The following is an 18,496-nucleotide window of genomic DNA, read 5'->3' on the forward strand; positions in this document are numbered from 1 at the left end:
ACAAATCTCACATCATTACTGTCTACAAAGCGCACACAGGTGCTGACTGATCTGTAATACTCTGTGATGCTGTTAACATTGTAATGCTGATTGGCTGCATCATTTTCTACCACAGACCACTTCACCGGATTTAAAGAGTAAATACATTAGGTGCTCGGACCCTAATTTCATATATATATATATATATATATATATATATATATATATATATATATATATATATAACTTTAAATAAGGTGCTTATTTTTTATTTTTATCACAAAAAGCTCATGGTCTCTATTTACCGTAGTCAGTTCTCCAATATCAGCCAAGTCAATAATTTTTGTAATAAAGTAATATTTTATGTTTTTCATATACCTGTTCCGCTAATATATTGCACACCTTCTAATAGAGATACCTTTCTGATTATGTATTTGACTCATATGGGGAATTCAAGTCTTAGCTATGCGACACACTATCGGCTACTAAGGTAGACGAATCTTCGCTCATTTTTAGAGGAACAAGGATGACCTGGCATTTCAGGCCGCGCACCGTGGCAGAGTCTCTTCACGGACCATTCTGGAGGCACTTTGCGGCTTACCGCTAAAAAATAAATTCCCCCCATTATGTTCTGACAAGAGATTTATTTTGGTTTAAATACTTTACATCATGGCCAATCCAATATTATATGTTTACACCAGTGTCATAATTAATGCACACACCTATAACCTTATGTCTTCTAAATGCTATGCTGAACATGAATTTCCACTAGACGACATAGGTAATGCCTAGCACCAGGAGAACTCTTCAAGGGAAGCTTTACTGCATTGTTGTTATTCGAGTGTACCCTCATTCTCCTCCCTGCTGAGGTTGTTTTATACCAGTTGTCACGAACCCGCTCCCAGCTGCCGTGACTTTGGGGTGTTTGCTGTATGAGGTCACACACGATTCCAGCCCACAGTCTCTCTCTCTCTCCCTATTACACAGGTTATAGACCTACTGATTTGCCCCCACACAGCTCTCTCACACCCACACTCTTCAGGTTTTCCACCACCTATTGAATACGGGCAGTAGGACCCCAATATACTGTCCCACACTGGCACACAAGGCTTCTAGCTACCACAGGCTAACAAAGCCTCTACTAGTAAATAAAGGGTTAACTCTTCACACCTCCAAACTGTAACACACATGTAAATGCAAGCACACACTGAGCTTGTTATTCAAATGTAGCAATAAATCTCACACCGGCATTCAAAGGGTTATTCTTCTTAACAGGCTAATGGATTTGTTAGAGTATCAAGGACCCCACATATTAAATTATAGATTTAATATACAAAAGTACAGGGCATTCAGATATAAAAAAAAGCAATTAATAAAAGTAATACATTGACATAACATGCACAAGCAAAACAGTTTAAAATAAAAAGGATTCGATTCAGAGTATCGAAGTGGTATATTCTGAGCCAAGGGAAATTGGCTTGAAGATGGACAGCTTATCAATGAATGATTGATTTCCCAAAAGACTGACAATTTGTTGTAACTGGTCTCCGCTTTTTAAAGACACCTTTACACCTTCCCACCTCCTGGGGGTTGTGGTCTGTGATACTTTTTTCACTCACCATTTGCATGTTGTCTGATTTACTACCCAATTCTACTATGTGACCTAACTTTTCTGTGGAGCGTCAAACAGACCCAATTTTATTATTAATAAATCCCTTATGAATTTGTCCATCTTTTGATACCAAACACGCCTAAATATAGTGTATTCGTAGAGCTTACACTCATTTGCCTTACCTCTCAGTGGGGCAGAATTATTAATTTGACATATGAGCTGCCTTTTATCATGCTATTGAGGAATATGTGGTTGATCACTACTTTTACTGATTTTAAGTGGCATATTTTAAAACTGAATTATTTTTTGTCTATATCACATATAGCCATGTAAGCACATGGGCCATGCTGAGCGGTTCCTAAAAGTCTATTTAGGTGTCAAAACTCCATCCTAGGCCAGGCTATATCTCACAGCAGAGGCTCTTTGAAGCTGCCACAGGCGACACTCCTATCTTCTCACACTGGAATGGGCAGAGCCTTCAAATACAAATACAACAGACTTTCTGTCTTCACAATTTACACTTCAGTAGTTCAACTTATCAATGGATTCAATTAATATACCATATTTACACTGCAGTTATGATTTAGGCCTTATCTCCCACAATTATGTGATGGGTTAACCCTTATAAATAACTGTAAGTTCTCTATGTTCACGACACCAGTGATCCCAAATCACGGCACACATTTTATCATTGGTAGTCATTCTGGCCAATCTGTAATAGACCCACCGGTCACACTTGATTTTTTTGTAGCCAAGAAGAACAGAGGTCAGAGGGAATGGGCTTCAGGGTATTTCTAAAACCTACTGCATTCCTTTTTGGAGAATTATTGCTGCTCAGGATATGGTGTCTTGAACAGAAATCTTTTTTATTAAAGAAATGCTGCCTTCATTGTGTTTGTACCTGTCTTATGATTTATTGAGTTTAGTTCGGGGTCTTTTAGGGGTAATTTCAGATGCCTGCTAATAAAATATTGTGCTAATGATACTAATAAACTTAAAAAAACCTGCAGTTTCAATTATGATCCCGTCAAAACCACAAGTCATTTATTGTACAGTGTAGTTTGTTGGCTGTACTAAAGCAGGATTCGTATATACCCAAGATAGTTTCCATTCTGCTAAACATATTTATATCTGAAATCCTTCTCTTGCCCTAAGTTTCATACAAACAAGTTCAGAATTAAGCAAGTAAATCCACATTTCAAATACACAATTTAAATCAAAATCGTAACTTACGTCATTGAGGAGGTAATCTCTATAGAGATTCATGAAATTGTTTCAAAGTGGTTATGAAAACCTGAGATAGATTCTTAAACCCAGGTAAAATCGATTTAAAGAGAGCAGATTTAACCACGCTTGAGCCAGTTTGAACATCTTTGAGCTTGTATAAGCTAAAATGGCTAACCTATATAGCATTTGTTATGGGTTTTGCACTGGTGAACTCCAACTTTGAACTTGAACTTCAAACTCTAAAGCAGTACTGTGCCCTATTTGAATAAGAAATAGCTCAAAAAGTCAACGTTTTTCTAATTTATTTATTGCGTTACCCGAGAGCTGCAGACTCTGACATCAACCTTGGACTTCAAACTGTAATTTGGGTTTAACTTCCTCGGCCAAGTTCAAAGTGCCAAAAAATCTTGATTGGACGGCGAAGAAGTTCGTGGCTAATTTCAATTTCATTTTAAATCGGTTCCAGCAGTTTGAGCATCTCTAGTTCTATAAGAATAAATGAGACAAAAAGTAGAGCTAACTTCCTTCATATGGTAGTAAATGAACTCCATGTTCATAGACTGTTTATGCCCCCACATATCCTCCTTATGATCTTCACAACAGCCCCACGCCCATCAGTATTCACCCACACTGGTCAGTTTTATGCTGCTGCCTCTAACCATCCACAGCTTTAATATTACATGTGGTTACTGCAGAAAGTGGAGTCTTAGTTGGAGGGTGAGCACATGCAGAGAAAGGGCACAGTCCTGCTCGGGGGCCAAGAGAGCCCAGCCAGGCCCGGCCTAGCTTTCATTGTCCGTTTGATAGAAATGAGAGTGAGAAAAGGAAGAGCAGAGGGTCTAATGCAGTGGTTCCCAAACTGTGTGCCTAGGCTCCCTGGGGTGCCGAGGCGATCTCACAGGGGTGCCTCGGCCAGGGCCAGTGGTAAGCAAGGCGGGGGACTACTTGGTAATTATTTTGGCTTAAGGGTGCCTTGAAAAAATTATGGATCCCCCTAAGGGTGCCTTGAACTCAAAAAGTTTGGAATCCACTGGTCTAGTGTGTTCATGTTTGGGGATGGATGCTTGACCTACGCAAGGTTTCATTAGGGGAAGTCCTGCCTCCCAGAAAAGAGAAATGGCGCATGGGCCACACAGATAGCCCCATCCAGGCTATATGGCCCATTTAGAGCCCTAGTATAATATGTAAATACTTCTATAGCTGTAATTTACCCCAATATATTCCCATTATTTTAATTCTATTTCCTATTGGTCTTCATAATGTTTCTGCATTAATGTTGCTATTCATTGAATTGTATAAGGAGCACACCATCCCCCAGCTTTAATAGCTTGTCTCTCCACGGTTGAATCATTCCCTCCTCCCTATCTTTAATATTACGCAGAATATTGTAGGAGTTTATCTTACTGTGTACTAATCAGTGTAATTATTAGTCACATTAATCTTTGTCTTTTCAGCTCTTGGTCACCTTTGAAAGGGAGTGGGGGCTGTGTTTTACTTTATCGCTAGGATCTGCTTTGTATGCTTGTACAAGTTATCAGAAAATTACATTAAAGGTGAACAGCAATACATTACACTGTGCTGGGTTAAGCTATTCCTTGTGCCCACTCTTGTAGGTGTACACTTGGCCTACACAAAGTTAGGCAGCCATTTTGTGATCTTTTGTGAAGGAATAAAATTAATTAAAATTTCATAAGAACACAGCCTGTCAATTCACTAGTAATTTTTGCAATCACTGAGGCATTAGGCCTCCTGTTTCAGTGATGTCATTATTTCCTAGTGAATCGATAAGGCTGAATTCTCACAAGATGGCTGCCTCACTGTGTGTGGGCGAGAGGTACAACTTAGGGCCTTTATAATGGTTACCTAGTGTGTACATGGGCCTATACAGTACTGTACACAGAGTTCCAAGCACAGTTAAACTATGCAATTAAATGTTTAATCATTTGTCGGTGATCAGGGCAAGTCATTAATAACTTTGAGGTACTAATAGCATAGAAAGGAGGCAGGACAACAATTAGACATTTTGGGCCTGAGTCATTAAGGAGAGCAAAGCAAAAAAAAAAAAGGAGTAACTTTGCACCTTGGCAAAACCATGTTGCATTGGAGGGGAGGTAAATTTAAAATGTGGGGACAGATTTATAGTTAGGGTAGGGCATGTCCTAGATCAACTTTACATTTCAGTGTAAATATAAAGCTGTCAAGTATTTGTGTTGTAAATGAAAAAACAGCCAGTATTTAACTTTTGTGCAAAATAATAAACTAATTTGCACCCCTTGCATCGTAAGATGGTTTGTCCAGGGGCAAACTTACTCCTCTTTTTTTGTTTTACTCTCCTTAAGGACTCTGGCCCTTTGACTCTGTCTCAGGATACTTCTCATGGCACTTTCATTACACAGTTCATTTTTGGCTTGGCATGACATTAGCTCGACAACTGAAGTTGCCCACTCTCGGGCCTTTTTAATAATATGTTGCTGTGTGCACCAGTGCTGTATCCTGTTGCAACCAATCAGATTCTAGTTCTTGATTTCTGTAGTGCAGTCAGAATGTGAAAGCAAAGATCTCATTGGTTGCTTGGGGTTACAATACATTTGTGCACGTGACGCAGCGTTATTAAATATGGCCAATACCATTCATTCTTATCGCACTTCTGAGTTACAGCTTGTTCTTTTGAGGGCAGTAGGCAGTGTGGCCAGGCTGATATTCGAACCTGCTCCCCATTTCACAAGGAGTGGTCCTCACTTATGGAGAAAATGGTGCATGATATCATACCAGGAAGAAGCTGCAAAACATTTGCTTATCATATTGTTTATGATGCTTTGCAATGTAACTCTGTTAGTAATGCTGCATGAGTTCCGCCGTGGAACTAAACCGTTCTTTTGATTTCCTTTCTGTTACCTTATCAGCTGGTACTGACCCTTTCGGTACTAGTAGCTGCATCTCCCTGTCCCAACATACAAGCCCCACATCTACATTCAGACATCATTACATCCCTTTCTTCAAAGGTAAGGACAGGAATGTCGTTGTGATGTAATTCCTGTGACTAACATGACATTGTCTGGGCTGAGATATTGTTTTGGTTTGTGGGTCGCATGAAAAGGATGTTTTGTTTTGTTTTTTGTTAACGTGCCCATGTTTTACTTTTGTTGTTGTGTATTTACCATCCTGTGTGAGAATCATAGTCACAAAATGTCATGTCATGTCATGTTATGTTAGAAGCGACATTTTATATTATTTGGAAAATAAGTTTCTGTAAAATATCACCTTAGTTCTTAATCATTGCAAAGTTCCAGAAAATTGGACTAACGTTATCTGAAATGATGTATACAGAGTAATGTATCCTGTGAAAATAAATATAATTTGTATATGAGGGAGAGTTTTCTTTATTCTATTATCTATGTCCACTGGCTGTCTCACCATCTAACCTTGGAAAATATTTACCCTGAAAGATATTTTCGCTCACTTATTTCTATCAAATGTACTGGTGCATTGTGGGCCTGTTACGGACGTCTTGCACATTATGTAGGAGTGCGAGATGACATTTTTCTGGTTAACATGATTGGGGGGGGCTTCCTCACTCCATGTTAATCAGTTTAGCCTGACATGTCTAGTGAGCAGTGGTGGTGTGTGGTAGGCCGTATACTAGTGGTTAGTATCACAACACCTTAGTCAGTTAGTCAATCACTTCTCCAAAGCAATATGACATGTTTCTAGTTGCAGGATGTTCTAAAACTGTATTGTTAGTCATACCCTAGTGTTGTTGTTATACATAGAAGGGGATAAATTAATTTCAGTCCTGATTCAACATAGCCATAAACTAATAGCAAAATAGATATATGTCCCCCCCATACACAGAGATCTGCTTCACATGGTCTTAGCTGGCAGCGGGGACAGACTGGGCAAGGGGGGCATCTGCCCCCTGGGAGGTCCCATAGCGGGTTACCTTGGACTGGGTCACTGGGCCACTTGCATTTTTTACTTTTAAAATTGTCCTAATAGGCTGCTGAGTGGAGCCCCCCCCCCTGGCTAAAACTTGCCAGCCCTCCCCTGGCTTCTTCTAACTCATTCGGTGACTTGTTGGATGCTGCTGCCGCAGTGATAGTCAGTGGGATCCCCTGCTGTCCTCATGCTGCAGCTTAATTATAGGCACCAACTATTACACAGTGTTTAATAACCAATAAAATAGTCTCATCTCCTAGCGAGTAGCTCTTCTTTCATCGTATGCAGAAAATGGATTGCTGCTTTCATTTCCTTAGTATATCCTTGTCATTAGGAATATATATATATATATATATATATATATATATATATATATATATGTAATAATTTAAAAGATAGTGTTTGTTACATTAGGTTACCTTACTGCACATTGACTGCCTGGTGCAGATTTGACTTGTTTTCCACCCTGGGGGGTTTTCCTCGCCTCCTCCTACTTCCCATTTAGCTTGACAGCTTCAACCTATCCACATAAATGTATATAAAGGCAATAAGTATAACTTATTATTGCTCTTTATTCAGCCATTTATACTGAAGAAAAGATGTGGTAGGATTATGGTACTAGGGCAGCCACCTCCCCTATAATACTACACATGAGACTATATGGCCTTTGTACTGATCCGGACCAAGCGACCACTTGAGTTAATTACAGCAGGGCTCGGTCTATGCCCTTTGTCATTGCCTTTGATCTTAGATATCGGTGACCTGACGGGTGTACGACTGCAAGGAGTCCCACACTCTGTGACAGCCATTCATGCAGGTGGCATTATCCTCTTACTCTTGGCTGCTCCTGATCATAAATTGGTTCTTAATTTTACATGCTGAGCAACACAGAGATCTGCCATTGCTCTGATTAATGTTAGCAGCACAAATTATAGTCTCCGTTTATTTCTTAGAATCCTTTATTATTGCACTTATTATTCATTGTGAATGTTTGGATGTTTTGGTATAATTCTTAGGGTAATTTACTGTTAATTTCAGCCCACAATCTGCTGTGATCTGACACAGCTGAACTTACACTATATATCTACAATTATTTACTCAAGCGATCCATATCCTCTGTTTGTATGGTTATAGATCTGGGACATGCTGTCACTTCATACTTGTCTACTGTCCCGGAAATGTCAAGGAGTCCCCTGAATTTTGGGTAATCCTCCAGACTCCCGGCAGAGTTAGACACCCTCCTGGATCCTGTTTCACTGTAGTCTGAAGTGGGCAGAGCGAGGCCTTGACGTTGCTATTTGACGGAAATCGCGTCTTGGTGCCCCTTGCTGCACTTGTGCAGATCACGTTGTCACAACACCCAGACTTGTCCCTTCCCTGTGGGTTCTCCTAGAGACGAAGTACCAAAAGTAGGCGAGTTTGAGTTTAAATAGGAAGCCTAATAATATACATACAATACCGTCTTCCCCAGGAATTGACTACTTCCAGTGTGTTTTATTGTGTATATTGTCACTGGGCTATGTACAGTGGATAGGGGTATTATGGAGCTTTTGTCGATTATATAGCAGAATGATTGGGGGTAGTTATGCACCAGGAATTCCCCAGTGATTATGTTAAACAGCTCAGCCTGAGAGAGGAGCAGCAATATGAAATATAGATATATACTACACTTTAGAACTGGGACACTTGTCCATCACTAGTTTCTCTAGCAACAGCATCACATGTAGGTAAGATAATAGTAGTAGATCACTTCTCGGCCTTTTGGCTAATATCAGCCACCCTGAAACCACCGATGCCCTCCCTTCTGGGGATGGGCATTTGTCGTCCCCTGGGTGAAGCTCTGGTAGATCCCAGGCGCAAAAGGAGTCCCCCTAGCCTCTGTCGTGGGTCTTTAAAAATGTGCCATTTCTTTAAAATAAATAACATTCAGTAAAATGACTTATAAAACTCTATCCACTTTATTTTAGGATAGTTCTCCCTCAGGAGCAGATGTTAAATGATGCCTTCCTTATTATATTCTAGCTCATACTGCCGATAAACATACAGACAATGACATTTGAAGAAGTGATAAAGGGCAAATAGACCTGAAAACTGAAATTCATTCCCATATATGACGCATCTAGTAAGGACATATTGCTCAGACTGACCCTGACATTACACTGCATTTTCGTAAAACAAAACATCCCCCCAATCAGCCACATAATGGGCACAAAGATATAAATAAATGTACTTATTTAGTGCGAAGTGATGAAGTGTTAGCGATGCTCCGTATAGGAATGCACCAATCCACAGCCTGGACAGTGACAGCCAGTCACATAAGCCGTGCTGCTGTGCTGCCCACAGGGATGCAGTTTTCGCCAAATACTCCCTGACTCCAGACACAACCATCCCTGCTGACATGCAAGTCCCTGACAGTGGGACAGGGGGCATGGTCACATCACAGTGGGGGTGTGGTCACGTTATGATGTTGTGTGGCCACACCCCAGTACCGGATTAAGCCAATGGAGGCCCCCTGGGCTAAGGGAACTGTGAGCCCCCCCTCCCCAGATATATATACAGCACTTACCTGGTCCCCTTCTCTCGCTGCAGGCTCCTCTTCTTTCTTCTTGTCCTGTGCGGTGGGCAGCGCCCTGCCTAGTGAGGAGATCTCACGTGACTTTGAGTCACAGTCTCACAAGACCTTCTCAGGGCAGCTAACAGCATCAGATTTGCTGTTAGCTGCACCTGCCTATAATGAATGGGAAGCCGCCCCCGACCCAATCGTCGGAAGTATCACATAAAAATATTTGTTAGGGCCCCCTAGCTGCCCGAGGCCTCTGGGCTATAGCCGACAAAGACAATTAGGATCATCTGATTATGCCACACCCCAGAGGACTGCTACCCATTAACTATCTCCCTTCCCATTCTCACCTGTGGGACAAACATAAATTCAGGACTATCCCGCTGAAATCGGGACAGATGGGAGTTATGCACAATGGTTCAGACGCAGCTTCCCGTTAAACAGCATCGCCATTGTCTCCCATTATTACATAGATGCAGTTGATGGCAGGATCAGCAGCTGTCGTTCACACAGAGATAGAAGGTGGCGGCTCTAATATATCCCCAGTCACTGTTACTTCATGCAGAATTTGCCGTCAGGGCTACATTTACAGGCGTGTGTGTAGGCAGATAGGAGATGAATCAGGCACTATCTGTGATACCTGCATAATATAATTATACCATTGTCATACATTACATGTCATTTTAATAAGGGTGACATGCTGTGAGACATCCAGGTTTTAGCTGTAGAATCACATAATGTTAACATGTAACTCTCAGTGTTGGGGTTTCTAAAATGATAAGTGGTTGTATAACGCAAGCGTCTCTTGACTAATACTAATTTAAAATAACAGAAGAGTGTATTTGATAAGATGATACAAAATACCATTAACCCGGCCTCGACAACCAGTTTCTCTAAAGCTACGGTGGAACTAAAAGACCCAGCTTGCAATGTCAGGGGTGGTAAGGCATGCTGGAACTTGTAGTTCAGCAATACCTGGCGAGCCACAGGCTACTTGTTTTTGCTATACCACAAATCAACCAAGGAGATATTACAGAAAACAAAAGAGGAACCCAATTACTTTATATATTCAATGTGTTACACTGCAGAGACTAAAAAACTGTAATTTATATTTTTCATATTGCTGTGAGCAACCGTTAATAGCACACGGACTTTGCCAAACCAGATACATTTTTATTACTACATAATGTGATTAACATTGATTTGTCAACTCAAACATAATTGTGTTTGACGCACAAATTTTCACGGAAACAAAAAATATAATATCCAATACCACAAAAACATAGTATACCTAGTCATTGTACCTTGGTGTAATACAAACAAACTAAATTTTTAGTTCCATAGTTCAAGCCATATACAGATTGAAAACAGGACCCAGGAATAAAGAGAGACATTTGTGCTCGAATGGACTGGTACATACATACAAACTATATACTGCCCACTTGCAGACTACCCCATTAATGTACAAGATGAAGGGGTAGATTTAATAACCCTTCTAAAAAGGGAAAGTGGAGATGTTGCCCATAGATTCTAGCTATCATATTCTAGAGTGTACTAGATAAATGATAGCTAGAATCTGATTGATTGCTATGGGCAACATCTCCACTTTTCCATTTTAGTAGGTTGATAAATCTACCCAAAAGTAACATCACAGGTTCCTAGTGAACTGACAGGTTTCATCATCTACCCCCAAGTGTTGGACTACGGCTTCGTAGGATTTTAACGTGTCTATTGGACAACAAGCTTCAATGGTTTCAGCCCAACTGTTCATCAGCACAATGTACATTAATTTAATTCCCAATCAGTTGAAGTGCATTTGCCGACCACACACAGTGGAAGAAGCCATTGTGACCTTGTGACCTCCAACAGTATTCAGGAGTTTACCTATAAATTCACTAAGGACATATTAGTCCTGTAATGCATCAGTGATGATACTGTTCCCTAGTGAATTGATACGTGACTCCAGCATGGTGTCTTTTTTTGCCTCTCTTTATAAATGACACATTTTAACACAAAGAAGGGATGTTTGTTGCATGACTATTTTGTGTATTGGGTCAGGAATTTAATCTCCATCAAAACCCAGCTATATTTGGCTCCTGCAAGCTGTTTAACCTGACATACTGAGCCGTCTCTTATAAATTCTTCAAGACTCCAAATAAATTATTTTTACAAGTTACCAAACTTATGTTTGGTAAAATTGTAATATTTTTATATTGTGAATTTAATATAACGTAGATCGAATAATTTAATAGTAATGAAAAATAGACCTTGTGTTTGTCAAACTGCTGACAGGATCCCAATTAGCCCCTAGGTATTAATATGTAATCAGTGCCACGTTTGTCAGAGAGCCAGGAAGTGAAAAAGCTTATTTTTATCATGTTTATTTCTAGCAGTCCTGATCCTTTCTAATAGTGGAATGTAAGGTAACACTTCTAATCACGCTGGTAAAAGCAATGGAGACTTTGTGGTAGACTTATTAAAGTTTCTAAAAAGAAAAAGTGGAAGTGTTGCCTATAGCAGCCAATCAGATTCTAGCTATCATTTATCTAGTACAGCTTATAAAATGATAGCTAGATTCTGATTGGTTGCTCTGAGCAACACTTCCACTTTTCATTTTAAGAAGCTTCAGTAAATCTACCTCTTTAAGCAATTTAAAAATTGCACACTCTTACCACAGTGAACGAACCAATCAGTATTAAAGAAGTGTTCTTTAATACTGATTGGTTCGTTCACTCAGGTGATCATACGTTTATTTTCCTAAGGATCACCGTGGTACTTTTTTCATAATAACAGTGAGGATAAACGATATCTTTTGATTGCAGATCAGTTAGAACAACAAAAATACATTATAACTTTATTATTGTAGGTACTTGAGCCCAAAATGACCACAAATTATTCATAATGAAACAGTATAGTAACCTTTTTATGTGTACTTAGAATACAGTAAGAGAATCACACATATATTCTATATTAGGTCTTCAAAACGCAACTAGGGTATCACCCGTCTGCCTGAAAAGACAATTTAGAGAAGAATTTCAGCGATATCTATCTAGGATAGCCAGAGTAACCCAAAATATGTTGCCTCATTCTATAATACATTATACACACATCTATAATTCATTGCAAGTATAAAATAGCTTAGAAATACAAATAATTAGCATCTTGCACTATCGTTGGTGCTCATTGTTGGTATCCCATTAGATTTTTACCAGTGCAAAAGGTGATTCACACATCTCTACAAAAAAAAATACAGCGTAACCCGTAAGTTGGAATAATTCATTTATTAAAATGTATTATTTTAAGTTCATTATCTGATATCATCAACAATAAATCTTGTCTAGCTCAGGGTCTTCATGTTTGTGTCTGGTGTCCATCCGTTCACTGTGGTAAAGGCCTTTCCTGAGGTATTTCTGAGTAGGCCGCACCATCACGGGGAGGAACAACTAAGTTGATTTTCGATCTTTTGGTTTTATTTACTGTCTTTGCTTTTCCCACCGGAGGCAGTGAAAGCGGCCGGAGTACCCCGAGCTTATCCATGTGCTCAGATTCCAAATCTTCATCCTCTTCTTACCAGCAGGCGCCCAGACACTTCCATGTCCCAGGTAGGCACGTGCCGGAGTTTGTTCTGCCAATCGTTTACCAGGAAGCACAAATGTGCTCAGGGCTTGATTGAAGTAATCCATGTATACGCTTGATTCATTTGCCCAATTATTGCTCGACAAATGACAAATTAGCACATTGGGACTGTTTGGTTTTTTTTCTTTTTTTAATAAAACGGTGCAGTGTGCATACATGTGCTGTAACTAATAGCAACTGACCTTTAGATGTCATGTTTCTAGTGTATTACAGAAAATGACAGCGACGAATGTCTGAGTGGTTGCTGTGGGTTATACCACATTTATGTACATAGCACCAGTTTATTAAAGAGCCCCCGTGTTAATTATAACACTCTCCTCATAGGCTACTAAGGTGGTTTGTGGATTTCTTTGTGTGAGAAGAACTGAAATAGTGAAATACCTGACAATATTCTGATTACAAAATGGAGTCCCAATAGTCCACACCTCCAATATACTTATTTTACTGCCAAACCACATACCCTTAGCTTACCACTTACCACAAATCCTGTTTTGTGTCAGGCAAGGCAGCTTTTTATAGTGACAATTTGTTATTGTTGTGATGTATGTAATTACTGTACCAGTCTAAAAGGATACGTTTCCATGTATAAAATGGCCTCCTGAGGCTCTTGAGGAGAGGAGTTATCAAATACAGTATTTATATATCTATATCTAGCTCAACTTTTAATTTGTTTTAACAGCACTGAGATATTAATAGTAAGTACAGATCATATTGTGTTATAAATCATAATTTCCTTAGATAAATGGTATTTTCTGTAGGGATTGCAGTGTAAAAAAAACTATCCTGGCTACTTAAATAATCTAATTTCCACTCTTGTTTGGTTTATATGCATTGAGTTGTTATGATGCTTTCTCTTCACTGTTATGTCAATTTTGAAAAGCGTTTACGAATTGACTAATACTTTTAATTGACCAGCAAATAGTAGTGCATTCAGGCCCCTTAGAAAGTAACTATACCATATAGAAAGGATGAGCATAAAATAATTAAAATAAATATATATTTATATTTTTAGTAAATTATATTTAATATTACACAACATATTAACACATCTGTTTCCTGATGCTTTTTCTTTGCTACTTTTACTTTCCCTGGAGGTGTGCTTGCTTTATATACTAACATATTTATACAGGAACGTATAGTTTATTGCTATATATATATATCTGTCATTTACGCACAGTGGAGGCAGCCATTTTGCGACTGAACCAAAGTCTGTGAAAATGCAAACTATTGATTCACTAAGAAGCAGTATCATCACGGAGGAACAAGGTAATATTAGACACAAAGTACACTGGGATGTTACTGATTTTCAGTGGATTGATCGGCTGCGTTCTCATGAATGTTGGTGACTCTCACAAAATGGCTGCCTCTGATGTGTGCAGTTGACGGGTGTACTTTAATATGAAGTATGGAATATCATAGACCTCGCCCACTTTCTTTTGCGCTGTTGAAAAAAAAAAAAAAACATTATTTGCAGGCTGTATTTTCTCATTCTTTTATTCTTTCCTTTTCTCTTCTGTAGACACTGGAGTTAAAGATAACATCTATAGGAAACCCCCTATCTACAGACAGCATGGTACAGTCTGCTTGCCGCTACTTTTTTCCTTTCGCATGATAACTAATTAATCACTCATCCTCATTGCTAGCTACAAGATAGGTATATTACAGGGAGTGCACGGCACAAAAACTTCCAAATTCATCAATAAATGTCTTATGTGATGTATGACTGACTCAATGGGGTATATTTACTAAACTGCGTGTTTGAAAGGAGATGTTGCCTGTAGCAACCAATCAGATTTTAGCTATCATTTATTTAGTACATTCTACAAAATGACAGCTAGAATCTGATTGGTTGCTATAGGCAACATCTCCACTTTTTCAAACCCGCAGTTTAGTAAATCTAGCCCAATGTGTCAGTTCGGTTGTACACATTCACAGACTGGTGAAGTTTTCCTCATTAACATCATCAACATTTTTTAATATAGGGCCAGCAGTTTCCATAGCGCTTTACAATTTTCCTGTAAAAGAAGGGTGGGTAGTCATAAATTGGAAATTTGCAGTGACCAGTGGCACCCAGCCTGCGATCAACCTTCATCTGGTGGAAAATAAACATTGAAAGCAAGTGGCGGGGCTCCTCCCTGCTAGCGGAATACGCAGTGTTCCAAATGGCATGTGGCGCAGTTACATCGCTGGAAAGAGATCTATCGATTCCTAAACTGTGCTGCGTGCGCTGTCCATGTGACATCGTTGAAATATGCGGGATCATCATCATCTATTTATATAGCGCCACTAATTCCGTAGCGCTGCACAGAGAACTCACTCACATCAGTTATGCCACTAACCGTGAGAAAATTATGCAAACACTGTTTAAGCAGACACCATTTTCTTGTGGTTACTTCTGTATTGTGTATTTCATTAAAAAATGCATCTGTACACTTACATTTCTGAGGCTGTTATGGAGTCACAGATATCTACAGATACATGCGTTAACCACACTAGCCAAGTCTCCTGGAATGTCCAGGAGTCCGGACCTCCCGGACTCCTGGGAGAGCAGACAAGGCTCCCGCATCCTGCCCATCGGAAGCCAAGATGACACGATTTGCGGTGAATGCTGTCATTTTGCGCAACTCGACGCAAGTTGGACGCCTGCTCTTTGCAGCAAACTTTACGCACATCTCAGTTCTACGCAAGTCTAAATCAGGCCCATAAAATTCATTGAAAATGTATACGCGTCTAAATTATATTCCGAGTAGTTTTAATAGTCATTAAAGTTTTTAGTGCCCACTAGTAGTATACAAATGTTTATGGCATTGTGAGAGAGGTAGACACCAGGGGGTAAATGTATCAAGCTGAGAGTTTTCCAGCAGGTTTGAAAAACCAATCAGATTCTAGCTATCATTTATTTAGTACATTCTACAAAATGAGAGCTAGAATCTGATTGGTTGCTATAGGCAACATCTCCACTTTTCAAACCCGCCAGAAAACTCTCAGCTTGATACATTTACCCCCAGGCCTCTCTCAATCAGCAGAATGACTGAGCACTCCCCTGTCTGTACGCAGTGAGCCAATAATGATATCCATGTGACTGATAGTAAAAAACGCACGCTGGGTCCACGCTAATCATTGAGATACTTTAGTAAATGTATGTGAAATCGCTGCATTTTTTTCATGAACTGGGACAAACTTTGAAAACAATTATTTGAAGTACATCTCGAGAATGAAATATGTCATTGCTTCATCCACTCTGCAAATTTGCTATATTTTTTTAATTTAAAATTTATTTCAAAACTTGAATTCGTTTATGCATTTAGAAATGAATGAGATCCTATTAGTATATCAAGAAAAATTACACGTCACTTTGGTGATGGTGGCTTAGATTTCCGAATGATCGATTTAATTAATAATGAGAAGTACGTAGAAAATACATTAATAATGAATATGCCATTTTTGTACTTCGATCTAAGCTGACTGGCTCCTGAGAACTTGTTTCCAAGAAAGCCAGTTATCATTTTCAAAGTTAATCAATTACAAATTAACATATGAAATGTTTTGCTGCCCTCTGCTGGTACAAACTTGTTACATGTTTGTTCAATTTAAATTAGAATTCCTGTCATACATATCTACCTGAATACATTTTTAGGTATATTATACTATGCAAAACAACATCATACCTGCCACCCTGACTCAATTTCACTGTGTCTATGCGTTGTGCTTTACCCATTTTTTTACTGCAATAACCTGGGTTTAATTAATAAAACCAAGTTTGCATCGACTGAATAATGCAGCTCAGATAATTACAATTAGTGGCAATAAATAAAATTACATTCACTACCCTCCTTTCTCGGGAATGACCTCAGTTAATTAGAAACGCACCTAGGTCGGAGGGTAGGTGTAAAAATGTAAAGAGACGCACTGTACAAAAGACGAAGGGGTAGATTTATCAGACCGTCGTAAAAGTAAAGGTGTTGCCTATAGCAACCAATCCGATTCTAGCTATCATTTATCTAGTGCATGCTAAAAAATGATAGCTAAGATCTGATTGGTTGCTATGGGCAACTTCACTTTTACTTTTTAGACGGTTTGAAACATTTACCTTTAAACGCCATCAAAGTCCATATTCCTTTTTCTTTTATATTGGGCAAAGGGCACCCAGAAAGGTGTTTCTGCTTTAAACTGCAACTTGTATGTACTAAATGTATCCTGTTATAAGTGTATTTCTGCTACACCTGATCTGGTGCAGAGCTGGGAATGGATTTGCGCTCTTCACGTAGCAAAGTATGACCCTAAAAACCCTCCCTCTTCACCCCTTTATTTGATTTCACAAACTACGCCCTCGCTCTGCCCTACTCCTCCCATCGGTTGGTACAACCTTCTTCTCCTACGCAATCGCTTCCATGCGCCTTTTTTTGGAAATCTAGGTGTTCCCGCGTAGATCCACGTCTGCTGCGACCCCAAAGGGAATTTTCAACTGCAACTCAGCCGTTTTGCTTTTGTGGTTATTGCAGTTAAAAAAAAAGTGGGAAGAGCAAAATCCACAGTGAAAATGAGTCAGGGTTGCAGGGATGGTAAAGTTCTGTACCTCCAAGTTTGCTTTATAATTATACCTAATTATCTATGTTTACCTCTATTTAGGTATTTTTTGCTATCCTTAATTTCATTATTTTAAACTGAGCTGCTAAACTAGGTTGCACATATTATGGAGGAGACGCATGCATTCTGTGATTGAACAAATTTCATATGTTGTACTGATATTGTACTGTTGAAAGTAGCATAATTGTAATCAGTTTATTATTATTATTATTATTATTATATGTACTTTTTGTTTCCACGTTTAAGGAATAAATAAAATCATTATGTTTGCTTTTAATCTTTGATACACAAATATTTTCATCTTAGTCCAAGTAACTGTGGGGATGAATATCATGTTTTGTAATGGTCGCAGCTCCTAGACCCGTAACGGAACTGATCTTTTTTTTTTTTAACTGGGCCTCAGTACCAGAACGGAGTTGTACTTTGCACACTGGAGCTGACGTGGAGCTGAAATGAAAAACGAGCGGGGATCAGAAACTTGGAGTTGGAACTCAGCTTCTGTGGCTGTTCCTTTATCTTATACGGCAGTTACTTAAAATCGTCGCAAAAAATCTCATTTTAAATGAATTTATTAATGTCTCTGGAGGTGAAGCTTGTGAAATGCATATGGAACTGGAATTTTGCAGTGTCTCCAGAGCTGGAGCAGGGGTTCTTGGATCAGCCGGAATGGACTTGAGTGTTTGTCTTGACACTAGAGCAGCCATGATCCGGAATTGGACTAATTAAGCCAGTCCAGAGCCGAAACTGGGCAAACCTGGAGCACTACTAACGTTAATCCAGACTCAAATAGGGGGATCTACTAAAGATCGCTTTGCAGAGATAGAGTTGCAAACCTTTTTTTAGTGACTTACAGGTTGATTTGCTAACATCAAGTCCATTGAAGGCAAAACAACCTATAAATTACCCGTTCTCCAAACCTCCTCCAAAAATTGCTAGCCACAGCAAAATCATTGCAGACA

The 18,496-nt window shown here is 39.3% G+C and overlaps 1 protein-coding gene across 9 annotated transcripts in view; it reads left to right on the top strand.

Annotated features, from left to right (window-relative positions):
• ABLIM2 (actin binding LIM protein family member 2) overlaps positions 1-18,496 on the top strand; it is a 141,688-nt gene that overhangs the window by 96,425 nt on the left and 26,767 nt on the right. For 4 of the 9 annotated variants that reach the window (XM_075194392.1, XM_075194413.1, XM_075194394.1 and 1 more), the window contains 3 exons: positions 5,722-5,820; positions 12,815-12,916; positions 14,470-14,523. The exons of 2 other annotated variants lie outside the window; for them this stretch is intronic. In XM_075194392.1, the coding sequence (XP_075050493.1) occupies positions 5,722-5,820; positions 12,815-12,916; positions 14,470-14,523 (255 nt within the window). The remainder of the gene's footprint in view (positions 1-5,721; positions 5,821-12,814; positions 12,917-14,469; positions 14,524-18,496) is intronic. 3 more of the 9 variants (XM_075194412.1, XM_075194410.1, XM_075194409.1) reach the window with 2 other exon arrangements.

This window comes from Mixophyes fleayi, chromosome 1, assembly GCF_038048845.1.
Source record: "Mixophyes fleayi isolate aMixFle1 chromosome 1, aMixFle1.hap1, whole genome shotgun sequence".
In the NCBI taxonomy this organism is placed as follows: domain Eukaryota; kingdom Metazoa; phylum Chordata; class Amphibia; order Anura; family Limnodynastidae; genus Mixophyes; species Mixophyes fleayi.